This window comes from Emydura macquarii, unplaced genomic scaffold (assembly GCF_026122565.2).
Source record: "Emydura macquarii macquarii isolate MOO-44397 ecotype Brisbane River unplaced genomic scaffold, CSIRO-AGI_Emac_v2 contig_737, whole genome shotgun sequence".
In the NCBI taxonomy this organism is placed as follows: domain Eukaryota; kingdom Metazoa; phylum Chordata; order Testudines; family Chelidae; genus Emydura; species Emydura macquarii.
Window position 1 is genome coordinate 23470 of NW_027130874.1, and position 20534 is coordinate 44003.

The 20534-nt window shown below is 57.7% G+C and overlaps 2 protein-coding genes across 2 annotated transcripts in view; both read left to right on the forward strand.

Annotated features, from left to right (window-relative positions):
- The window catches only part of LOC137149373 (alpha-2-macroglobulin-like protein 1), a gene marked incomplete at its 5' end in the record, with an annotated part of 28804 nt that extends 22512 nt beyond the window's left edge, over positions 1–6292 (forward strand). The window contains 10 exons of the mRNA XM_067542873.1: positions 1113–1187; positions 1670–1829; positions 2553–2770; positions 3034–3249; positions 3370–3494; positions 3927–4017; positions 4454–4522; positions 4846–4948; positions 5718–5759; positions 6086–6292. Of these exons, the coding sequence (XP_067398974.1) occupies positions 1113–1187; positions 1670–1829; positions 2553–2770; positions 3034–3249; positions 3370–3494; positions 3927–4017; positions 4454–4522; positions 4846–4948; positions 5718–5759; positions 6086–6120 (1134 nt within the window). The remainder of the gene's footprint in view (positions 1–1112; positions 1188–1669; positions 1830–2552; positions 2771–3033; positions 3250–3369; positions 3495–3926; positions 4018–4453; positions 4523–4845; positions 4949–5717; positions 5760–6085) is intronic.
- Positions 6293–16564: 10272 nt separating this feature from the next.
- The window catches only part of LOC137149368 (alpha-2-macroglobulin-like protein 1), a 34431-nt gene continuing 30461 nt past the window's right edge, over positions 16565–20534 (forward strand). The window contains exons 1-5 of the mRNA XM_067542866.1: positions 16565–16700; positions 17319–17508; positions 17946–18108; positions 18612–18664; positions 19739–19759. Of these exons, the coding sequence (XP_067398967.1) occupies positions 16630–16700; positions 17319–17508; positions 17946–18108; positions 18612–18664; positions 19739–19759 (498 nt within the window). The 5' untranslated portion in view covers positions 16565–16629. The remainder of the gene's footprint in view (positions 16701–17318; positions 17509–17945; positions 18109–18611; positions 18665–19738; positions 19760–20534) is intronic.

A 20534-nucleotide genomic window follows, 5' to 3' on the forward strand; every position in this document is an offset into this window, starting at 1 on the left:
GTCCCCATGGCAGGAGGTTGTTGCAGTTCAGGTGTTGGGGATTCCCTGGGTTTTTAACAAGGGCTGAATGGCCGGGACGACTGGATCAGCTGCTTTTTGCAGGGAAGGAGGGAGCAGCCCTGGCCCAGCCACCCCGGCTCCTGTGCAGCCCAGCCCCCTCCCGCTGTCACTGAGCAGACCCACAGAGAGCCTGACAGCACAGCCTGGCCCAGCCCTGAAGTCATGTGACTCCCACAACTCCCCACACAGCTGGGTCAGGAGGGCCGTCGCGGTGCATCATGGGAGATGTAGTCCGAAGGCGCCGAAGCCGGGCCCCTGGGGAGAACGGGGCACAAGGCAGATGCAGTTGCAGGTTGAAGCGATTTGCAGCGAAAGGTTTCGGTTCAGGCCGCCAAGCCGAGAGGCTGCGATTCGGGCCCTGCCGACCCACAGCAGAATGTCGCGTTTCCATTTTCCAACAGACGTCGAAACATGTCAGCAAAAGTCACATTTTCCCTCCAAGTTTTGGTTTTGTGGAAACTGCATCTTCTGTCGAGAAATCATTTCAGTGGGAAATTCCCCCCAGCTCGAGTCACAGCCTCGTTCCTGCCGCTGGCCAGGAGTTGGCAGGAGCCGGGTCTCTGCGGAGGGGCCGGGGCTGCACCTGGGCGTTCGGGAGTGAGAAGGAGACGAATCTGAGGGAAAGTCCAGGAGCTCGTGCAGCGAGGGGCGAATCCTTCAGCCGCTGCAGAAATGTCCCCTTGTCTTCACTGGAAATTGGGCAAATGTCAGTTCAAACCAGCTTACCAGCCTCTGGTTATGGGGGGGCTCAAATAGGATTTTATCCTGGGAGCCCAGTGCAGCCTTGGCTATGTACCAGCTACTGCCTCTCCCAAACCAACCTGTGGAACTCACTGCCACAGTGTGGCCTCCCTGACTGCCAGAACTGGGGGCAGCTGCTTGGGACCGACATGGGCCTGACAGGACCCAGCAGCAGATGGGACCAAGTCCAGCAGGCCGAGTGCAGCAGAGCTAGTTCTGTGGTGGCCCAATGGGCCTGTCCTGGGCATTGGCCCGTCTAGCAGTGCGGTGCACGGCACGGCTGAGCCGGCTCTTGGTGTCTCTCCCCTCAGGGCGGCGTGGTGGGGGAGCTCTCTCTCTCGGCTTACATCACGGCGGCGCTGCTGGAGCTGGGGCGGCCGCTGACGGTGAGGCCAAGCCCTGTGTTCCCAGGGGAGGGGCCGGGAGCTGGGAGGGGAGCTGGGGTTCGGCGATTGGGGGGTACCCAGCGGGGGTCAGAGCAACGTTGGGGGCAGTGGCGAGGGCTGGCACGGGGAGAGGGGAGAGGTGATGATGTGGGGTCAGTGGGGGGTTGGTAACAAGATGGGGGTCAGGATGATGTGGGGAGTCGCTGTGGGGTTGGGGTAGGAGAACAATTCAGCAACTTGTGGAGGGTCTGGGCTGTTTTGGTGTCTAGCGCTCGGGGGGATCTGGGTGAGGCTTGTGAGGTGCAGGGGGTGGGTAGCGGCAGAGCGGGACGGTCGAGGGGAGGGGACGACTGACAGGCAGGGGGTTGTTAGGACCCCACTGGGTGGTTGCCGGGGGATGCGCACACAGGCTCCGGGTGCAGGGGGTCCCCTCTGGCCGGCTCAGCCTGACGGGGCGTCTGTTCGGTGTCTCCCCGTCCCAGGACCCCATGGTGAGCCGGGCCCTGCAGTGCCTGCGGGAGTCCTCGAACACCAGCGACCTCTACACGCAGGCGCTGCTGGCCTACGCCTTCGGGCTGGCGGGCAGCGCCGAGCTGCGGAGCGCCCTTCTGCAGAGCCTGGCCCAGCACAGCGTCAGCACCGGTACCGGCAGCGCCTCGTTCTCGTGCTCTCCAGCCTGACGGCCTCCAGACACAGGCCAAGGCCAGCTGCCCACGACCTGCCCACCCGGGTGCCCCCTGCCCCGGGGGACTCCTCAGGCTGGCAGGGCAGCTGGGTCCCCGTGACCCAGGCAGTCCGTGGTCTCTGCTGAGGGCGCCAGCGAGGGGCCGACGCGCTGGGCTGTTGTGGGGACACTCGCCTCCTCAGACCTGGAGTGAGATCGTCCCGCCATTTCCCAGGGCCCAGCGCACGGGGCAAAGGGGCCGAGGCTGGGTCGCAGCCAGCCTGGGGGGCTGGGAGCTGAGAACGAGAGGGGCAAAGCCCCATGTCCCAACCCAGCCGCTAAAGCGCCCGTGGTCACGACTGAGGCGGGTCCGTAGCACTCAGAGCCCGCGGGGCAGGGCGTCGCGTAGGCAGCTCCCAAGGGGAATGGGCCGTAACCGAGCCCTGGGGAGATGCTGCAGGATCCCAGCCCCCATCCTGGGTGGGAGACATCCCAGCTGGGGGCATCGTGTTACACTTGTGTAGCCCTCCTGTGCGCTGAGAATCAGCTGCCGTGTCTGCCCCAGAGGTGGCTGCATTCAGTGGGGAGCAGGAGTCCCTCTGGCCTGGGAAGCCCCTGGGGCCCCTTTGGAAAGCAGAGACGTGACCCATGGTGTGGTAACTGCAGCCGTGGGGCTGCCCTTCCATCGGCCCCTCTCCTAGGGGGACAGCTCCACTGGCAGCGGAAGGTGAAGGCCCTGCCCAGCACCGAGCCCTACTGGAACCAGGCCCCGTCGGCCGAGGTGGAGATGACGGCTTACGTGCTCCTGGCCTATCTGTCCCTGCCCAGCGTGTCTGCTGCCGACATGGCGACCGCCGCCCAGATCGTCCGCTGGCTCAGCAAGCAGCAGAACCCCTACGGGGGCTTCGCCTCCACGCAGGTAACGCCCCCGCCTCGGGGCAAAGCCAGCGCTGGGGGCTCTGGGGGAAGAAGGGGCCAGGAGCCCCCTGGGGTCTGCATCTGTGCAGCTGAGCTGGGTCCCTTCCTGGGCGAGGGGTCCTGGGTGCAGAGCCCCCTGCCCTAGGGGCTGGGAGCCTGGGCCCGGTGTCAGCGCCCCTGCGGGTCCCGATCCTGCTGCAGTGAGACTGAGCCGGGCTCCTGTCCCCAGAGCGTGACAGCAGCTCGGTGACCCTCCTTCCCCAGGACACGGTGGTGGCGCTGCAGGCCCTGGCCAAATACGCGGCCCTGACGTACAGTGCGAGCGGGGCTGTGTCGGTGACAGTGAGCTCCCAGGCTGGGGCCCGGCAGGAATTCCACGTGGAGAACGCCAACCGGCTGGTGCTGCAGCGAGCGGCCCTGCAGGAGATCCCCGGGCGGTACACGGTGCGGGCCAGCGGTGAGGGCTGTGTCTTTGTGCAGGTGAGTGCAGGGGCCCCTGGGGACCAGCAGGCCAGTGCTGGCTGTCTGTGCCCGTCGACTGCCCCACGGTGGGGGCCCACGGCACCTGGCTCTGCCCCAACCCTCTTGCTCTTCTCCCAGATGACTCTGCGCTACAACGTGCCGCCCCCAAAGAGCCCCGCGACCTTCGACCTGCGGGTGGAGACGGAGCCGAAGGAATGCACCGAGAACGCCACATCCCGCTTCAGCCTCACCCTGCACGCCCGGTACGAGCCCTAGAGCCCAGCCCAGCTGGGTCCGAGCGCCCGGGGCAGGGACAGGCTGCAGGGAGTGGGGGAATGGCCAGGCAGGGATGCCCCACTGCAGAGCCGGGGCTGGGCAGGAATCACTGGGGGAGCCATCCACACGCAGGGCTTGGGGCAGAGGCAGGGGCCCTTGAAATGCACCAGGCACTAAAGGGCTGGTCCTGGGGCTGATCTAGAACAGACAGTCGCTCCTGAGGAGCTCCGGGGCCGGTGCCCCTTGTCTGGGGAGCTCTGGGGTGGTCGGGGCTAGCGGGGGTCACAGCCCAGAGCAGGCAGAGGGCATCAGAGATGCCTGCAGGGCCAAGGAGACGGGAGGGCTCCCTTCCCCCACCGTCTTCCCTGGGCTCTGTGTCCAGGGCAATCCCTGAGCAGAGCGCATGGCTCCTGTTGCAGGTACAGCGGGCAGCGCTCAGCCACCAACATGGCCATCATCGAGGCCAAGCTGCCGTCCGGCTACAGCCCCGACAAGGGCTCCCTGTGGCAGGTGAGCTTCCCAGGGAGGAGAACAGGCCGGGTCAGTCAAACAGCATGAAACCAGGGCCCTGATCCACTGGGGGAGAGCCCAGAGCCCAGGAAAACACCGATTGCAGCTCTGAGCCCCGGGGGGAGCATCCTACAGAGCCTGCCCCCTGAGCATAGCACAGCACCCCTAGCGCTGCAGCAGGCACTGGGCAGCCCTTGGTACCCATCCCGTCACTGAGCAGGTCGGGCCCCTGCTTCGCTCCCCCACGTCTGTGTCTAGAGTCGGGCCCCAAGACTGGGGACACCCCATGATCAGGTGTGAGTGACGCGGGGGTGGCAGCCAGTCCCCTTGGCCACGGGATGTCTTTGGTGCCCCATGTCCCAGCCCGCAGCAGAGCAGTGACTCTGGCCCCAGCCCCACAGTCCCAGGCTCAGCTGTTTCCTCACCCTGTCCCTAGCTGAAGAATCAGCATTTGGTGAAGAAGCTGGAGGTGCAGAACGACCAGGTGACGCTGTATCTGGACCAGGTGCGTGCGGGCGGCTGGGGGCTCTGGGAGCCCGGTGTGAGCGCAGACGGCAAAGGATGGGGAGATGGGACCAGACTCAGCCAAACCCCAGGGAGGGCCCTGAACAGAGCGATGGGGAGCTCAGGGGTGGGGAGGCGGGAGCTGGGCCCTGAGTGTGAGGAAGGGGGTCACGTTTCAGGGGTGGGTAGAACAGGGATTGAGAGGAGCATTTTCAGCCTGTTCTAGGGGAGAGGGCTGGGCCAGTCCGAGCCAGGTGGAGGAGGGGTTCTAGCTGCCCACGCAGACCTTCAGCCCTGGCGCTCGCTGTGTCACTCTCTCGGTAGCTGACGAAGGAGGCGGCGAGTTTCACCTTCTCCCTGAAGCAGGATTTCCTGGTGAAGAATCTCAGAGCAGCCAGTGTGAGGCTGTACGATTACTATGAGACGGGTGAGTCCTGCCCTGCCTCTGCCTCCGCCTCTGCTCCAGCCGCTCCTGTGGGCTCCATGGCACAGTCAGTGTCTAGGGAGGACGATCCTGCCCTGATAGTGCCTGTGGTACAGCTGCCTTCGTGGCTCTATGGCGCACTCAGAGCCTGGGTGGCCATGCCCTGCCCTGGCGCCACCCGCATACAGCGGCTCTCGTGGGCTCCGTGTCACACTCAGGCTGTGGAGTCACTTAAATCTCCCCTGCTTCCAAGTGCCCCATTTCCATAAATCCTGCCCAGGTCTGAGCGTGGCCGGGTTTGATCTGTTGGTGGGATGTGCTCAGCGGGAGGGACACGGCAGCCTGTGCCCGTCGGGCGAGTGGGACAGTGCAGCTGATGTCACGGGGTCTCTCCCAGCCAGAACGGCTAGAGCAGGTGTGTCCTGCCCCTCCAGCACCCCACACATTTACCCTGCGATCCCTCTCCTCTGACTCCCCCAGAATCCTTTGTGCTGAGCCCAGGAGGTGGCAGGACAGTTTCCATGGGCCCTTGGAGGGTGGCTGGATGGCAATTGATGGAGCCCAGCTGGCTTAATTGGAGACAGGGGATGGGAGAGAGTTTGCAGTCCACTCCGGCAGCTGGGGTTGACTCCCCAACCCCGCCTAGGGGGTCAGAGCTACAGGAGGGATCCCCTGGGGCTGCAGTAAGAGACTCTGCCTGTGCGGGATTGGGGGGAGGGGCTCTCAGCCCCCCACTGGGTCTCTCCATTCCTTACATCCCTTGTTATCACAGGTGAGCACACGGAGGCTGAGTACAGCGCCCCCTGCAGCTCAGGTAAGTGTGATGCACCCATACCCCACTCCAGTCCCTACACGCTATGGGTGGGGGTGTCCATGGGCAGAGAGGTCTGTGTGTGTTGTGGACTGCAGAGGCGGGGGTGGGACCGTGGAACCCACAAGGACTATGTGTGGGGAGACATCTTGGGGGAAGAGTCGTGGGGCACAAGGGAATCTGTCTGGAGGACTGGGGGGTGCGTCTGAGGGGAGAGTCTTTGTGGGGTGGGCAGAATTCTGGGGCCATGTGTACAGGACTCTGACAGGTGTGCGGGGTGTGTGTGGATTTCGATCCCTATCTCAGGGGATGTTTGTGTTTGTTTAAAGCCCCTGACGCTGACACGATGGGAAATTCCCGTTGAAGCCCCTGGCCGTGCTGGGCGACCCCTTCCCCACCCATCCCGACAGCACCGCTCCGGCAGCCAGACACCCCGGGATGTGGGAGGCATGGACAGGCCCCTTCTCAGCCGCTGCTCCTCCCCGTACCAGCTGCCCTGCCCCCCAGCTCCTCGCTGCAAGGGGGCTGCAGCCCCACGGCCAAGACATGGACTCTTAGCGCCTTCTTCAGCCAGTGTGTTCCCATTCACCTTGGAAACATCCCACCTGCCATCCCGTCTATCAGCCTCCAAACCGGCCAGCCTGATCCCAGCCGTCTGTCACACGTGGGGCCAGGGGCTGCAATGGGGACCCCTGGGATTGCTGCCCGTCCTGCCTGGAGCGGCACATCAGAACTGGTTCAGTGTAAAATTAAAACGTCATCTGCTTGAGTGGCCGTTTTTTCACTTTGTGCCTGGCTTTCTACTGCTCCTGGCACGACTCTTGTGCATCCTTAGAGCAGGCAGATCCTGGGACTGCAGCTCTGTCCCCTTCCCCAGCCCTACGGTCAGTGGTGAGGAGTTTGGCTTTAAACCTCTGGGAAGGGCAGCGTCAGCGACAGCCCCCCGGGTTCCAGCCCCGGCTGGCAGAGCTGCCCTCGTTACACAAGTCCACATGAAAATGGAACCATTGAACTGAAATTAGTTTTTAAACCAATTTACTAAAACTAGTGAAAAGCCCAGTGTGGATGCACTTAGTTTGGTTTGAAGCAGGGTTAGTTTAGTTTAGGTTCAACCAATGAGGAGTTGATTGAAGCTAAACCAGAACGCGGCAGGAGAGCTGTACGTTAGTATTTGGGAAGTAGGATGTGCTCCCACATGGAAAGACGGTGTTGTCCTGTGTACAGCAAGGGGGCAGTCACAAAAAGGCATTTCTCTTTCTGTTTGCCAGCGCCTGGCTTCTGTACCCGCAATGTCAGGCTACCAGCGCTGGGGGTATTTGATTCCTGTTGTTGGGGGTGTCTATAGGGGGAGCTAGTAGCAGCCCCTATATTCAGGTTCCCTGACCCTTTCCCTGATAAAATAGCCTTGCAATCTTTTCTTGAGACGCTCTCACACCTCCCTTGTTTGCAGCAGGCCTTTGATATTCAGCCCTCGGGCTGGAGAACTGGCTGTTCTTTGTCCCATCAGATTCCATACAGATACTGCTGGGTATAAATCCCTGGTTTACAACCTGTTTTCATGTGCGGACCCCTAACGTATTTCGAAGGGAGATGCAGACTCCTCTGGAAATCTTAGACATGCTCTGCCGACCCCCAGGGGGCCGTGGGTGCAGTTTGAAAACCGCTGATATAAACCGTTGAAAACTATCCCCATTTCCCCTCCGGCACTTGTGTTTCTGCCAGAATATCACCGACCGCGAAGGTTCCCGGGTGCCAGGCTCAGGCTGCCACGCCCAGAGCAGCAGCGCCAGCTCCTGCCCCGGGAACAAGTGGGACCTGCTCTAGCAGGAGCCGTGGCCTTCGCCCACAGGACACGGAGCATGGCCCCAGTGCCTCTGCCACCTCTGGGGTCACATGGAGCAGGAGCGCCGTCCCAACCCCCACACTGAGCCAGGGAGCCCATCCCCCACCCAGGATAACAACCTTCTCTTGCTGCAGCTTCACAGAATACTGTGGCTCTAGTAGCAGCAGCCTGTGCTGACGGTTAAAAAGCACCAGGAACATTGCACAAAGGGCTCATTGTCAACTGCTCAGCAAACACTGGACGCCCTGAGCAGCGTGGGCAGCTCTGCAGGGGAAGGCTGGAGACTGAACTCAGTTGTGAGCGTGTCAGACCCCGGGCGGGCCCAGCACGGAAGGCTCCGCACGACCTGAGCCCTGGAGTCGCTGTGAAAACCAGAGCAGATCAAAGGGAGACAGTGCCATGGGTCCCTGCGCAGCCCCGGGGGCACATGTCCCACCAGCCACGTTTCCCTTTATTTGGGGGGTTCTCTGCACAGACGGGTCCGTGGTTCGGCAATGGGTCCCCCCTGGGTCCTGCAGTTCCTTCAGTCTGTGTGTGCAGGGGAGACAGCCGTGTTCTCCAGACCCTCCTATGGGGTCCCTCGTTAGACAGGAGGCTTGCAGGGCTGGGGGTGGGAGGGGCTGCCCACAGAGGATGTGGTGAGGCCTGAGATACAGCTAGGCACATGGTGCTGTGCAGAGAAGGCCCTGACAGACGGGAGATCTGTCGGGAGGGGGCAGCATTCAAACCTGGCTGGAACCGGCTGTTTCGGGTTCTCTTGGCCCTGCCGTGTTAGCTTCGTTTTCTGAGCTGAATCGTGTTTCTCTTATTTCCTGGCCAGTCGCCGAATCGCACCAGGTGCCTTCGGGTTATTTCCTGTCCTGCTCTGTGCAGCTGCTCTCTAGTTAGTGTCACTGATGTGCCTTGAGGAGGCTGGTCCATAAAATGGGGCCTGACCCGAGCCTGGGGTGCAGGCGAGCCCCCTCCCACCATCCTAACTAAGGGTGTGTCTGGCAGCTCCGTTAGCAGCCTCGGGCCCCGCGTCTCTGCCTTTGGGTTCTTGTCACTCTTTGCTATGGCCAGAAAGGCTGGAAGTGAACAGCCTCTGAGGAGAGGGGGTGACGTTCCCTCTGCCACCTGCACTGGGGTAAAGCTGTGTCAGCCCAACCCCTCACTCCTGGGCCCCACTTGCACTTACTCTTCTGTGTGACCCCCACTCCCGGGTCAGTCCACGCACAGCCTCCTGCAAGCTAGCGGCCCCCAGCTCAGTGAGTGAGTGCTTCTGGCCAGCCGCTCCTGGGATTATGCCATAGACTGACCCCAACAACCACCCCCAGTCCCAGATCCAACCCTAGGAATTTCCCTCTTGCAATGTTCAGTGCTGCCCACTGAGCAATGCAAGCCATGATCAGTGCCTCACTTTATCAGAGAATTGCTATGTTCCAGCCTGGTGCCCCTAAATGAACTCTCTGACACACGACACCACATGCACTGCTTAGATAGAACAAACACACACATTTATTAGGTACAGACAGATTTGTAGTGATTATAAGTCAGAGGAAAGCGGGTCAGAGTTGATCCCAAGTAAATAAAAGGCAAATCACATTCTCCACCAAGCGTAACACTTACAGCGACCATGCACTCTGGCCAGTCCGCCTCCAGCCAGGCCCTCCCCCCGTGGTCAATGTCTCAGTTGCTTGATGTTGTTTGTAGATGGAGTGGAAGAGAGAGAGAGATTGCAAAATCTCTCTGCATTTTAACATGTTCCTTTTCCCCCTCTTCAGGGTCAGGTGATGAACAATGTCCGAGTATGGCCCCCTCCACCTGAGTCCGTGAGTTTTCCCTTCTCGATGCTTGGCCTAGTCCACCGTTCCTGGAGGAGCTGGTTCTTTTATTCATGCCTCAGGGAGGCGTGAACTACCTCTCTGCTCTTGGAGGGTTTTCCCTGACTCTGCTTCGAGCCAGGAGGCACATGTTTGGGAATGATACAGAGCAGAGCCTCACAACCGTACATCTGACACTGCAACAAACGTATCACTGCAACAGTAATGTTCAGCGTGTCATGAGCACTCCAAAAACATCTCACACGACACACTCTGCATGAAACACTACACAATCACAGCACAGCGTGAGCATGAATGACGACCAATCACAGCGCAAGGGTGAGCAGAGGGTGCAGTGGGGCCCTAGGAGGCAGGAAAGAGAAGGAGCTAACGCAGCCCTCAGGGAGCAGCAGCGGGGCTGCTCCGGAGGGTCCATGGCTCGCTCTGACTCTCAGGCCAGCGCCGTGTCGCTGTGATGCCGCACCCCGAGTGTCCCACTGCACCCTACCCCTGGCCTGGGCCCTCACAGGAGAGAACAGAACCTGGCTCCCCAGCAGTGATCTCCCCGCGGGGATGGCCTCAGGCTGGGCACCGCCAGGCGTTTCCCTCCGGTGAGAGCCACTAGCCTGGCCCGCAGGGGCGCGGCAGGCCCAGCCCGAGTCATTTCACACCTGCCCTGGCCTGTGACAGAAACCTGAGCCCTTCATGGACGCCATCCAAGGGATACGGGCCCCAGGCCTGATGCCCGACGCTCTCCCCCTTCCTGAATCGCTCTCCCCTGGGCAGGGGGCTCCCACCCCGCCCCCAAGGGCCCTGATTGCCTGTTGGTGCTGAAATCCCTGTGACCTTTCAACTGCCCAGAGGGCAGGTAAATATTTGAGGGTAACCAGCAAGGGCCAGTGACCTGGGGCCAGATCTCGGCGTCCCTGGAGCTAACACAGAGCCAGGGCAAGTCAGCTGCAGCCTCACAGTGTGTGTAGGTGTCTGCAGTGCTGGGGGAGGGGAGGGGAGGGGACAGACCCAAACTCCCACTTCCCAAACCCGCGGCTTTGTGTTGTCTTCTGAGTCTCTTTGTAGGACTCAGCAAGTCCCAATGGATCCCCCTCCCCCATCTGATCACTGCACGGGACGGTAATGAGACATGATTCCCCTGTGACCCATCCCGTGCCTAGGGCAGTCACCTGAAAATGCCAAGATTAGGGCAGGCTGTAAAAGGAGAGCAGATTCTCCCAATCTGGAGGGTGACACTGAAGCCCGGCTTCCCAACCAGCTACAAACTGTGCTTCTGATTCCCCTACACTGGTTATCAAGAAGCCAGTACACAGATACACACAGCCCCGTTTACTGCATTTCAGTTTCTGGCTCCCAATCAGCCACTAAGTCCAGTAAAGAGACCAGTTATTTAAACTCTATGCTCTTTACTAAAAAGGTTCCCTTTGACCCCAAGGGGTCAGCCACAGCACCAGTCCAATATAAGTTTGCATCTTATGCAAAATACCACGCTGGCAGCCAATCCTTTAGTAACTAAAACTAAAGGTTTCTTGTAAAAAGAAAGAAATAAACCATGAGAGAAATGTTAAAGGGTTAGAGCAATCACATACATACAAATGATTAAAGGTCCATATACTTCAGGTTTCTGGAAGAAATGTGGAGTTGCAGGCTTGTATAGTTCCTCTGATGTACATCCAGTACCTAGATGGGCCTCAGTTCTTTGTTCACAGCTTCAGTTGCAGATGACTTGATTCAGAGGTAGACAGGTGTTTGAAGCTGAGTCCTGACTGAAAGATTGGTGACTGAAGACAAAATGGATTCTGAAGGTCTCTGCCTTATATACCCTGTGTCCCTGGCCATGCGGTCTGTAGAGTTTTACAGGAACTAAAATGGAGTTCAGAGCCACATGGGCCAGTCCTGGTGCCTCATCAGGTGTATCTCCGGCTTCTCCCCCTGGGCCCCTGGCACCTGGGGATGTCTTAATGGGCCATTAAGCAGGCTATTGTCCTGCCGCCTCTGTCTGGGGTATATCCCAGCCAGCACAATTTGAAATACAGGTACATCAAATATGTCCATAACTTCCATTACAGATATAACACATGAACATAAGTATTGTCATCTTTCTCAGTGCATTACATCCTTTCTAACAGTACCTGACATGGCATATCTTACATGAATCGTTATGATTTTGACATATTAATGTTACACGATACAGTAAACGCCGCCCCCCTCAAGCCAGCCCGCGTGACACATGGAAAGTGAATTCTCCTCCCACCCCAGCTGGGTCTCTGCTGGGGGAGCCGTGTCTGCACCTGCTTGTGCGTGTGCCTGTGAACACGTGCTCGTGCTGCCCGTGTGTGAAGGAGAGAGCTCAGCCTGTCGGTGGATTAATTTCTAGAGCTGGGAAGGAGGCTTAAAGAAAAACAAACTTTTTTTTACCTGCCACTGTAAGGATCCCCACCAGTACAGCCCAGGGCCGGAGATTTTAAGGCCAGGAGGGCCATACGATCATCTAGTCCAGGGGTTCTCAAACTTTTTTTGCTGGGACCCCCTTTGAAAATATTTCAGGCTGTGACACCCCCTACCCCAAAAGAGATGATCCCTGAAGACATGCCGCCCTTCCCAGCATGCCTGGGGGCTGACAGCTTGTGATCCCCCTCCCCCCATAATAACCTTGCAGCTGCCTGAGTGGTCACTACCCCCAGTTAGAGAACCCCTGATCTAGCCCGACCTCCTGCATAACACAGGCCAGAGAATTTCATCCAACTTTTCCTGTACTGAGCCTGTGGTTTGTCTTTGACTGAAGCGCATCTTCCCGAGAGGCGTCTGGTCTGGATGTGAAGATGTCCATCGTTGTTCTCTCCATCCAAACTGGAAAATAAGAGCTGGTGGAAACATGAAGATTGGCTGCAAGCACAGTGCGCCTCCCCCTAGGACAAAGTGTATTTAGATGGCAACACACAGGAGGATCTATTGTGTCTGTCCTGTCTCAGCCAGGGGGTCCGCAGGGATGGTAGAAGAGCAGGGTCAGGGCACATGGGATTGTGGGGCTAGGGAGCAGGTTCAGTGCTGATGTAGGTGACTGGGTCTGTAGAACATGTTCAGCGTGGATGGACAAGAACAGGGCTGGAGTGTGCTGAGCGCAGATTCAATGCACCAGAGACTTTAGCAGCAAAGCATCATAGACTGATAGCTTCCAAGGCCGGAAGAGACCATTGTGGTCATCTAGTCTGACCTTCTGTGTAACCCAGGCCAGAGAACTTCCTCAAAACAATTCCTAGAACTGACCTTTTAGGAAAACATCTAATCTTGATTTTAAAATTGCCCGTGATGGAGAATCCATCATGAGCCTCAGTAAATTGTTCCAAGGTTAATTACCATCAATGTTAAAAAAGCACACCATATTTCCAGTCTGAATTTGTCTAGATTCATCTTCCAGCAATTGCATCGTGTTATACCTTTCTCTGCTAACTTGAAGAGTCTGTTACCAAATATTTGTTCCCCGTGTAGGTTCTTATAGACGGTGATCAAATCACCCCTTAGCCATGTCTGTGGTAAGCTAAAAATATTGAATTCTTGAGGATATCACTGTAAGGCAGGTTTTCAATCCTTTAGACATTCTTTTGGCTCTTTGAACCCTCTACAATTTATCAACATCCTTTGTGAATGATGGACACCAAAACCGGACACAGTATTCCAGCAGCAGTCGCACCAGTGCCAAACAGTGTACAAAGGTCAAATAACCGCTCTACGCCTACCCGAGGTTCCCCCGTTTATGCATCCAAGGATCACATTAACCCTTTTGGCCGCAGCATCACATTGGGAGGTCATGTTCAGCTGATTATTCAGCACCACCCCCAAATCTTTTTCAGTCATCACTTCCCAGAATACAGTCCCCCATCCTGTAAGTAAGCCCTGCTTTGTTCCTAGATGGGTACATTTACATTTCGCCACACTGAAACAGACTGTTTGCTTGCGCCCAGCTTACCAAGTCATCCATACAACTCTGTATGAGTGACCTGTCCTCTTTGTTTTTTACCCCTCCCCCAATTTTTGTGTTGCCTACAGAATGCATCAACTGATGATTTTAGGTTTTCTTCCAGGTCATTGATAAAAATGTTAAATAGCAGGACCAGGAACCGATCCCTGTGCAACCCACTGGAAAGTCACCCTATCAATGATAAGTCCCTATTTACAATTCCATTTTCAGATCAATCAGTTAGCCAGTTTTTAATCCATTTAATGTATGGCATTTTAAGTTTATATTGTTCTATTTTTTAATCAAAATTTCAAGTCGTACCAAGTCAAATGTTTTACAGAACTCTCAGTATATTACATCAACACTATTACCTTTATCTACCAAATCTATAATCTCATAAAAAACATCAAATTCATTTGACAGGATCTGTTTTCCATGAACCCAATGTAACTGGCAGTAATCATCTGACTGTCTTCCCATATCAGACACTCCATTATTGTGCCAGGGATCCATGTCAGACTGACAGGTCTATCATTACTCAGGTCATCCCATTTTCCCTTTTAAAGTATTGACAAAACATTAGCTTTCTTCCAGTCTTCTGGAACTTCCCCAGTGTTCAAAACTTACTGAGAATCAACATTACAGATCCAGTGAGCTACTGACCAGCTCTTGTAAAACTCTTGGAGGTAAGTTATCTGCACCTCCTGATTTTAAAATGTCTAACTTTACAAAGTGCTTTTTAACATTCTCCCCAGACACTAGTGGAAGAGAATGAGTGTTATCCCCTTCATAACATGACAACTTCATCTGTTTTTTTTCTCAAATGCAGACCAGAAATACTTATTGAACACTTCTGTCTTTTCTCCATTCTTATTGATAATTATACCACGTCATCTAGTAAAGGACCATTGTTATGATTCATTTGTTCCTCATAGGCTTTAAAAACTCCTTCTTTTTGTCCTTAACTCTGCTGTCCATGTTGCAGGGTCGATTGAGGAAAGATTGAGCCGGGTGGAGTGATCAGGAGTGTTTATTCAGTTACAGCCTCTAATCCACTCGTTCCCCTGCGATCGATGAAGTGAACCCCGAGTGAACTGCTTTACAACTCTTTAGCTAAAATAATATGCAAATATACACACTTCTACAGAGCCCCATAAAACCCCGATTTCGTAATATAAATGGTAACAAAATTAACATGAATGGTCATGGGAGGCAAATAATCATACCCACCCCTGTTTGTTATTTCCAGAATTAACTCTCAGAACGCAGGCACGCTGCCTTGAAAACTAACAGTCTGCAAAATATGCAGGGGAGGGAAATAAGAGAATGCCCTCTTCCCACCAAAGGTCTTGTGCAGGAGGGGGGCATAGTTACTTTGTTAGTCTCAGTCCCCGCACAGATGTCTAGGAAGAGAGAGAAAGAAGAGAGAGAACCCGACTTCTAACTAGACATTAGACCGACCCCATTCCCATGGCACCCCTCCCTAACCCCAACGTTAGGGAGCTGCTGTGTGCTCAGCGCATGATTATTGCTTGTGTAGTGCATGGCCTTTAGCCCAAGCCAGGGGTCCCGTGGAGGACAATTTGTGTCCAAAGGCTGGGCCCAATTCCCAGCCCCACAGGAATGTGCCTAGCGCTGACCTCCTTTGTCCCCGCACCCACACGCCTTATATTTCTTCCAATGTTGCTTTGCTTCCCTTAACAATTTTCTGCAGTTCCTAGTTTCTGATTTACATTCATTACTGTCAGCTTTTCCTTTCTTCTCTCTGTTATACAGCATTTTTATACATATATTTTATAGTTGCTTTCATGTGCCTCTTAGCCAGGCCAGGTTTTTAATAAGCGTGGCCGGCTTCCTTGATTGTGGCTTTTGGGGCATCTAGTAAAGTGTTCGTAAACAATTTCCAATTATCATTCACATTTTCCTGATAAAACTTCCTCCCAGCTGGTTTACCTCAGCATTGTTTTCAGCTCTTTGAAATTGGTCCTTTCAAAGCACAAGTGTATATATTGCTGCTCTGGACTTTATTCTGTTTGCACATTATAAATGTGACCAAGTCATGATCACTTGTACCTAAGCTACCGTTAACTTTTAGTTCTGTGATCAATTCCTCTTTCTCTCTCAAGACGAGCTCTAATATAGTTCTAAGGATGTTTTAGTACCAGCAGCATCAGACCCCAGCATGGGTCGCTGATATTGAAATCCCCCGTGATCTCACAGCTTTTTTCCTACACTCTATAAACAGCTGCAGAAGCAGCCGCTCATCCTGTTCCTTAGTGTGATTTGGTGATCTGCCCCAGACACCAGCTAATACCCCATCTTGTGCTTTGTGGGTTAGGACAATGATCCATAACCATTCCAGATCATTTTCTTCCAAGTTGTCAGTGACTGGGAAACAAGTCAGACACTCTACTGAACATGTGCACATGGCCATGTTCTGTACTTTATAACCGAGCCAGATTTTCATAGCAACAGGAAAAAGACTTCTCTTTCCCTAGCCCAATCACCCTGCCACGTTTCAATTCCAGGCTCCAAAGCATGGAGGCACTAGAGGTCTTCAAAGAAATGGTCAGAAAAATGGATTTCCCTGGAAAATAACTACCTGTCTTAATGCTAACCTTGTTCTTGGAAATGGCTCAACTCGTTTTTGCTGAAACTTTACAAAAAAATTCAACCCAAGGCAGAGACTGAGCATGGAGATTTCATCCCCGGCAGACACAGGTTGGAGAGTTATAAGCGATTGAGAATGGGGTTCTCATGAGAAGTGTTCGGCAACCCTAATCTTCTTCTTTGCATTGCAGTAGTGGGGTCACCGCCCGAACCCACGTTAATGAGCTCATTCCACAGCAAGCTCCTCCCCCCTGCTCCTGCCAGGGCTTTCCCGGCATCCTGGCTACTGCATCATCACCGCCTGGCGGAGGGTCCCACCCCTGCCATGTAACCAATGCAGGGGCCTCCCTGGCCAGCCTGAGCCTTTGCCCAGCAGCATCGTCTGAGTCAAGTTGTCAGAGCCTCCAATCCAGCAGCTGGGGGTGGTGGGTAAATATTGTCCTAGCTGCGTCCCAGCCCCAGCCAGAGACCTGAGACGACCCTTGTTTACCCCTGGATCAAAGACGACGCTCCCGCTCCAGAGTCTCTCTCAGAGCAGAGCAGGCTGGTCTGCAGCACAGAGCGTGGCAGAGAGGGAGGAAGAAGGACCCGGAGGGGTGTGACGTGTGTCTGTCCCCTCGCGTCTGCCTGTCTGTCCGCACCCCAGGAATGGGAGCCCCAGTGACCCCGGCCTGCCTGCTCCTCCTCCTGCACCTCACAGCTGGGACGTCTGCAGAGCCGTAAGCCCTGTCCGTGTCTGTCTGTCTGTCTGTGGTGGTCGGCGCGGGATGGCTGGAAGCAGCCTAGGGCACCGGCGGGGGGGCTGCTCGATCCGAAACGCACGGGACAGTTACGTTCTCCCCGGGAGCTCAGTCCCTGGTGCTGGGTACTCCTGGTCCCCCTTGCCTTGCCCTCCCAGACGCAGGGGGGTGGCTCTGCAGTTAAGGCCCTGGCTTGGGACACAGGAGATCTGGGGCAGTGCCCAGCTCTGCTACAAACGTCCTGTGCGCCCTGGGCCAGACACTGACCTTCTCTGAGCCTCAGCTGCCCTGTGAACCAGGGGCTAAGAATCCTCTGTGGCCGACTGCTCCCATCAGCCTGGAAACTCCTTGGCCATGGCCTGTCTCTGGCTCCGTGTCTGGACGCCCCAGAGCGGTGAGGCCCAGTCTGGGGCTGGGGCGGGGGGAGGAGCAGGGGGGCTTGTCCTGTCCCTGCCCTGTGGGGAGGAAGAAGAATCAGCCTCCAGCACCTTCGACCCAGCTCTGTCCCCGGCAGGAGGGACACTCAGAAATTGGAGTCACCCCCGACCCTCTGAGCTGTCCCCTCCCATCCCGTCCCCCCCATGCTTCCCTCCCCAGGCACTATGTGGTGGTGAGCCCAGCCGAGCTCTACCACCCGCACACGGGGACGGTGTCAGTTCATCTCAGCGCCCTCAACGAGACCGTCCGGGTGAGCGTGCGGCTGGAGAGTGGGAATGGGACCAGCGCCATCACCCTGCTGGAGAGAGAGGTCCAGGGGCCCCGTCTGCACGAGAACATGCGCTTCCAGGTGAGCCGCCCGCAGCCGCCAGCACGGCCCGGGGCACTGCCATGGGCACGGCGCCCTTCAGCGCTGGGTCTGCAGCCCCAGCCCAGCCGCAGGCCGGGCACAGGAGGGCTCAGGGGACTGGCCGTGCGCAGGGAGCTGCTCACTCACTGGGCAGCTGCAGCCGCAGCCCTCGAGAGCGGCCCTCAGCAGTGAGCGCAGGAGGGAGCCGGGACGGGACGGGTACAGGGACAGAGGGTGCCTTGGCTTCCAGCTCCATCGAGCGCCCCTTGTCCATGCTCCCTCCCATTCACAGTCCCCTGGGCGGGGGGGTTCCTGTGTCTGGGGGGGTTGTAATGGTGACTCGCAAACACCACTGCCCTCCCCCAAATGATAGCGGGTCTGCCCCACGACCAGCCCGTTCCAGCCGCTCTGACCTTGCTGGGGTTTCCCGTGTGCAGGTCCCAGCCCCGTCCGGGGGGAAGCAGGAAGTCGCAGAGCTGCACGTCTCCATCCGGGGAGATTCCCTGCAATTCTCTGAGCAGAAGAAAGTGCTGGTGCGGGTGCTGGAGCCCGGGACCTTTGTGCAGACAGACAAGGCCGTCTACAAGCCGGGACAGACAGGTGAGAGGGCAGGAGCTGCTGGAGGGGTTTTGTGGGGCCAAAGCCCTTGAGATGGACTCCCGGGCTCTGAGGACAGGATGGTGCCCAGCAGTGGGAACGGGACTCTCGCCACGAGGTCCCCAGCTGCACCCGGCCCCAGGAGGAGGGAGACCCAAAGGCTGAGCCTGTTTGGGGCCTGTATGGACTGAAGTGGGGGTCTCAGCCTGTCCTTGGTGATGGCACAGACGCTGCAGGGGCACCGATTGGCCTCCTCTGGCAGCCTCAGCAGGGAGGCCGGGGCTGGCTGGGCCTGGGAGGCCGAGCTCCCTTCCAGCTGCCCAGGGCAGGGCCGCAGCACGTTGGCAGAGGGCAGCCTGGGGAAGTCTGGGCCGCGCTGCCCAGCCTGTGCCATTCTGCGGGTTCGCAGAGCCCAGGGCATCCGGCTGGCTGCGTGCCCAGCTGGGAATTCACTCGGGCAAACGCAGCCGGGGCTGATCCCTGCCTCTGCCTCTGCTCCTTTGCAGTGAAGTTTCGAATCGTCCGTCTGGACAAAGACTTCGTTCCCAGCAGCAGGAAGGTGAGCGCAGGGGTGGGGCTGGGGGGCAGGTAACAGGCCCTGGGGCACTGAACTCGGTCGCTCTGTCTACCCTGGAGGCCACGCGTCCAGTGTGAAATCGGACGGTCTCTTTTTGGGGTGTTTGCCCCCATCCAGCCCATGCTGTTGTCTGGTGTCAGACGGGGGCTGCCATTCAGAAGAGCGCGTCGCTCTGCCCCCACCAGCGTGAACTCACACTCGCCGTGTGTGCAAGGTCACGCCACACGGACTCCTCACGGACTCTCCACATGGACAGACGGACTCGCCATTCCTGGAAGTACCAGACAGTCTGGTGTCTGGGAGTGCCTCAGTGGCCACCCTGGTCTATGCGGCTGCCGTGGGCGAGTCTCCCGGGCGGGCTGGCAGCCTGGTGATATCAGGGCTTGCACTAGCTAAGAGAGCCGGGTGCACGTCTGGCTCGGGCTGTAGCTGGGGCTAAGCCTTGGCCTTCGGAGCCTGGTGCCCTGGGCAGTGGCCTCACGTGTCTGCAGTCACTTTACTGCACAAGGGGGTTAATTGCACCTTCGCTGACCTGGCAGCGGGCGCTGGGCACCCACTGGGCCTGGCTCGAATGCAGTCTGTGCATGTCTGTGGGTGCAAGGCCCCGCCCCGGGATGACCCTCATTAGCACCTTCAGCCTGGCACTGCCGGGCCTCTGAGTGAGAGCGGCAGAGGCAGGCCCACTGGGGACACCCAGATTTACAGCTCCCCCCTGCCCCCTGGCATGGCCACTGGCTGCAGCGCAGCCCGGCCCTCAGACTGCGCATTGGCGAGACACCAGCAGCTCGGCCCTGCTCCTCCACGGACAGACCCGCACCCACCGCCTGTATCCACCGTCGCAGGGAGGGGCGAGAGCTGCAGCTTCACGGTCCCAGCGTGGGCAGGGCTGTGGGCTCCCCGTCATCTCCCTGCTCTCGGTCACCCCTGCTGCTGCCCGTACGATCCCCCACGGCCCCACACACACCCGGCCTGGGCAGGTCACAGGCAGACGCCTGGGCACTGTGGGGTGTTTCCTGCCCCTCTAACCGAGCCCTCTCCTGTCTGTTTGCTTTGCAGCTGCCCCTGGTGACCCTGCAGGTCAGTCTGTCCCAATCCAGCCTCCTCCTCTTCCTGTCTGGCTCCTTCGAGGGCACCGGGGGGTGTTCAGTGGGGGGGAGCCCAGAGGAGTCTGGGCTCTGACCATAGTGTCTGGCAAATCCAGCCCTAGACCCCTGGGCCCTGCTGTGGAGTCAAAGGGTCCCAGAGCCCAGGGCATTGGTGGGCTGGGCCACATGGGGCAGGGAGGGGACATTTGTGCCATCGGGTTATGCCCTCCCCACCCCGAGTTTGCAGTCTAGGGTTGTCTGTATGGGGGGCAGGAGGGTTGGGCCAGGCTGGGATCCCTGCCAGAGTCGCTCGCCCTGAATGTTCCCAGTCCCCGAAGTCTGGCTCAGGCCAGGAGATCTTAGCGGGGAGCTCCCTGGGGACCCCGGATGGGGAAAGGGGAGGGAGGGTCTCTGGTACCTGCAGAGGCAGAGGGGAGGGGTGGAGGTTCGGGGAGGCTGCACGGGGGAGCGGACAGGGAACATTACCCCAGAGGGCTAGAGCTGAGATGGAAACGATCCCTATGGCCTGTTCCCTGGGCTGTGTCCAGGCTGATGAGGTGCCTGTGGGAGACTGTCCCTCCCCAGAGGTGGTGCCCTCAGGTCAGGGCTGAGGGGCGCTGGCTGGGGCACCGTGTGGGGAACTTGCCCAGCGGCTGCCCGGCGGTGCCTGCTCCAGGGATAAAGAGAAGGATTTGTGCCCCATGCCGTCGATCCAGCCCCCGTCAGCAGGAGGAGGCGCACTCGGGGGCTGACGGGAGGAGCCATCT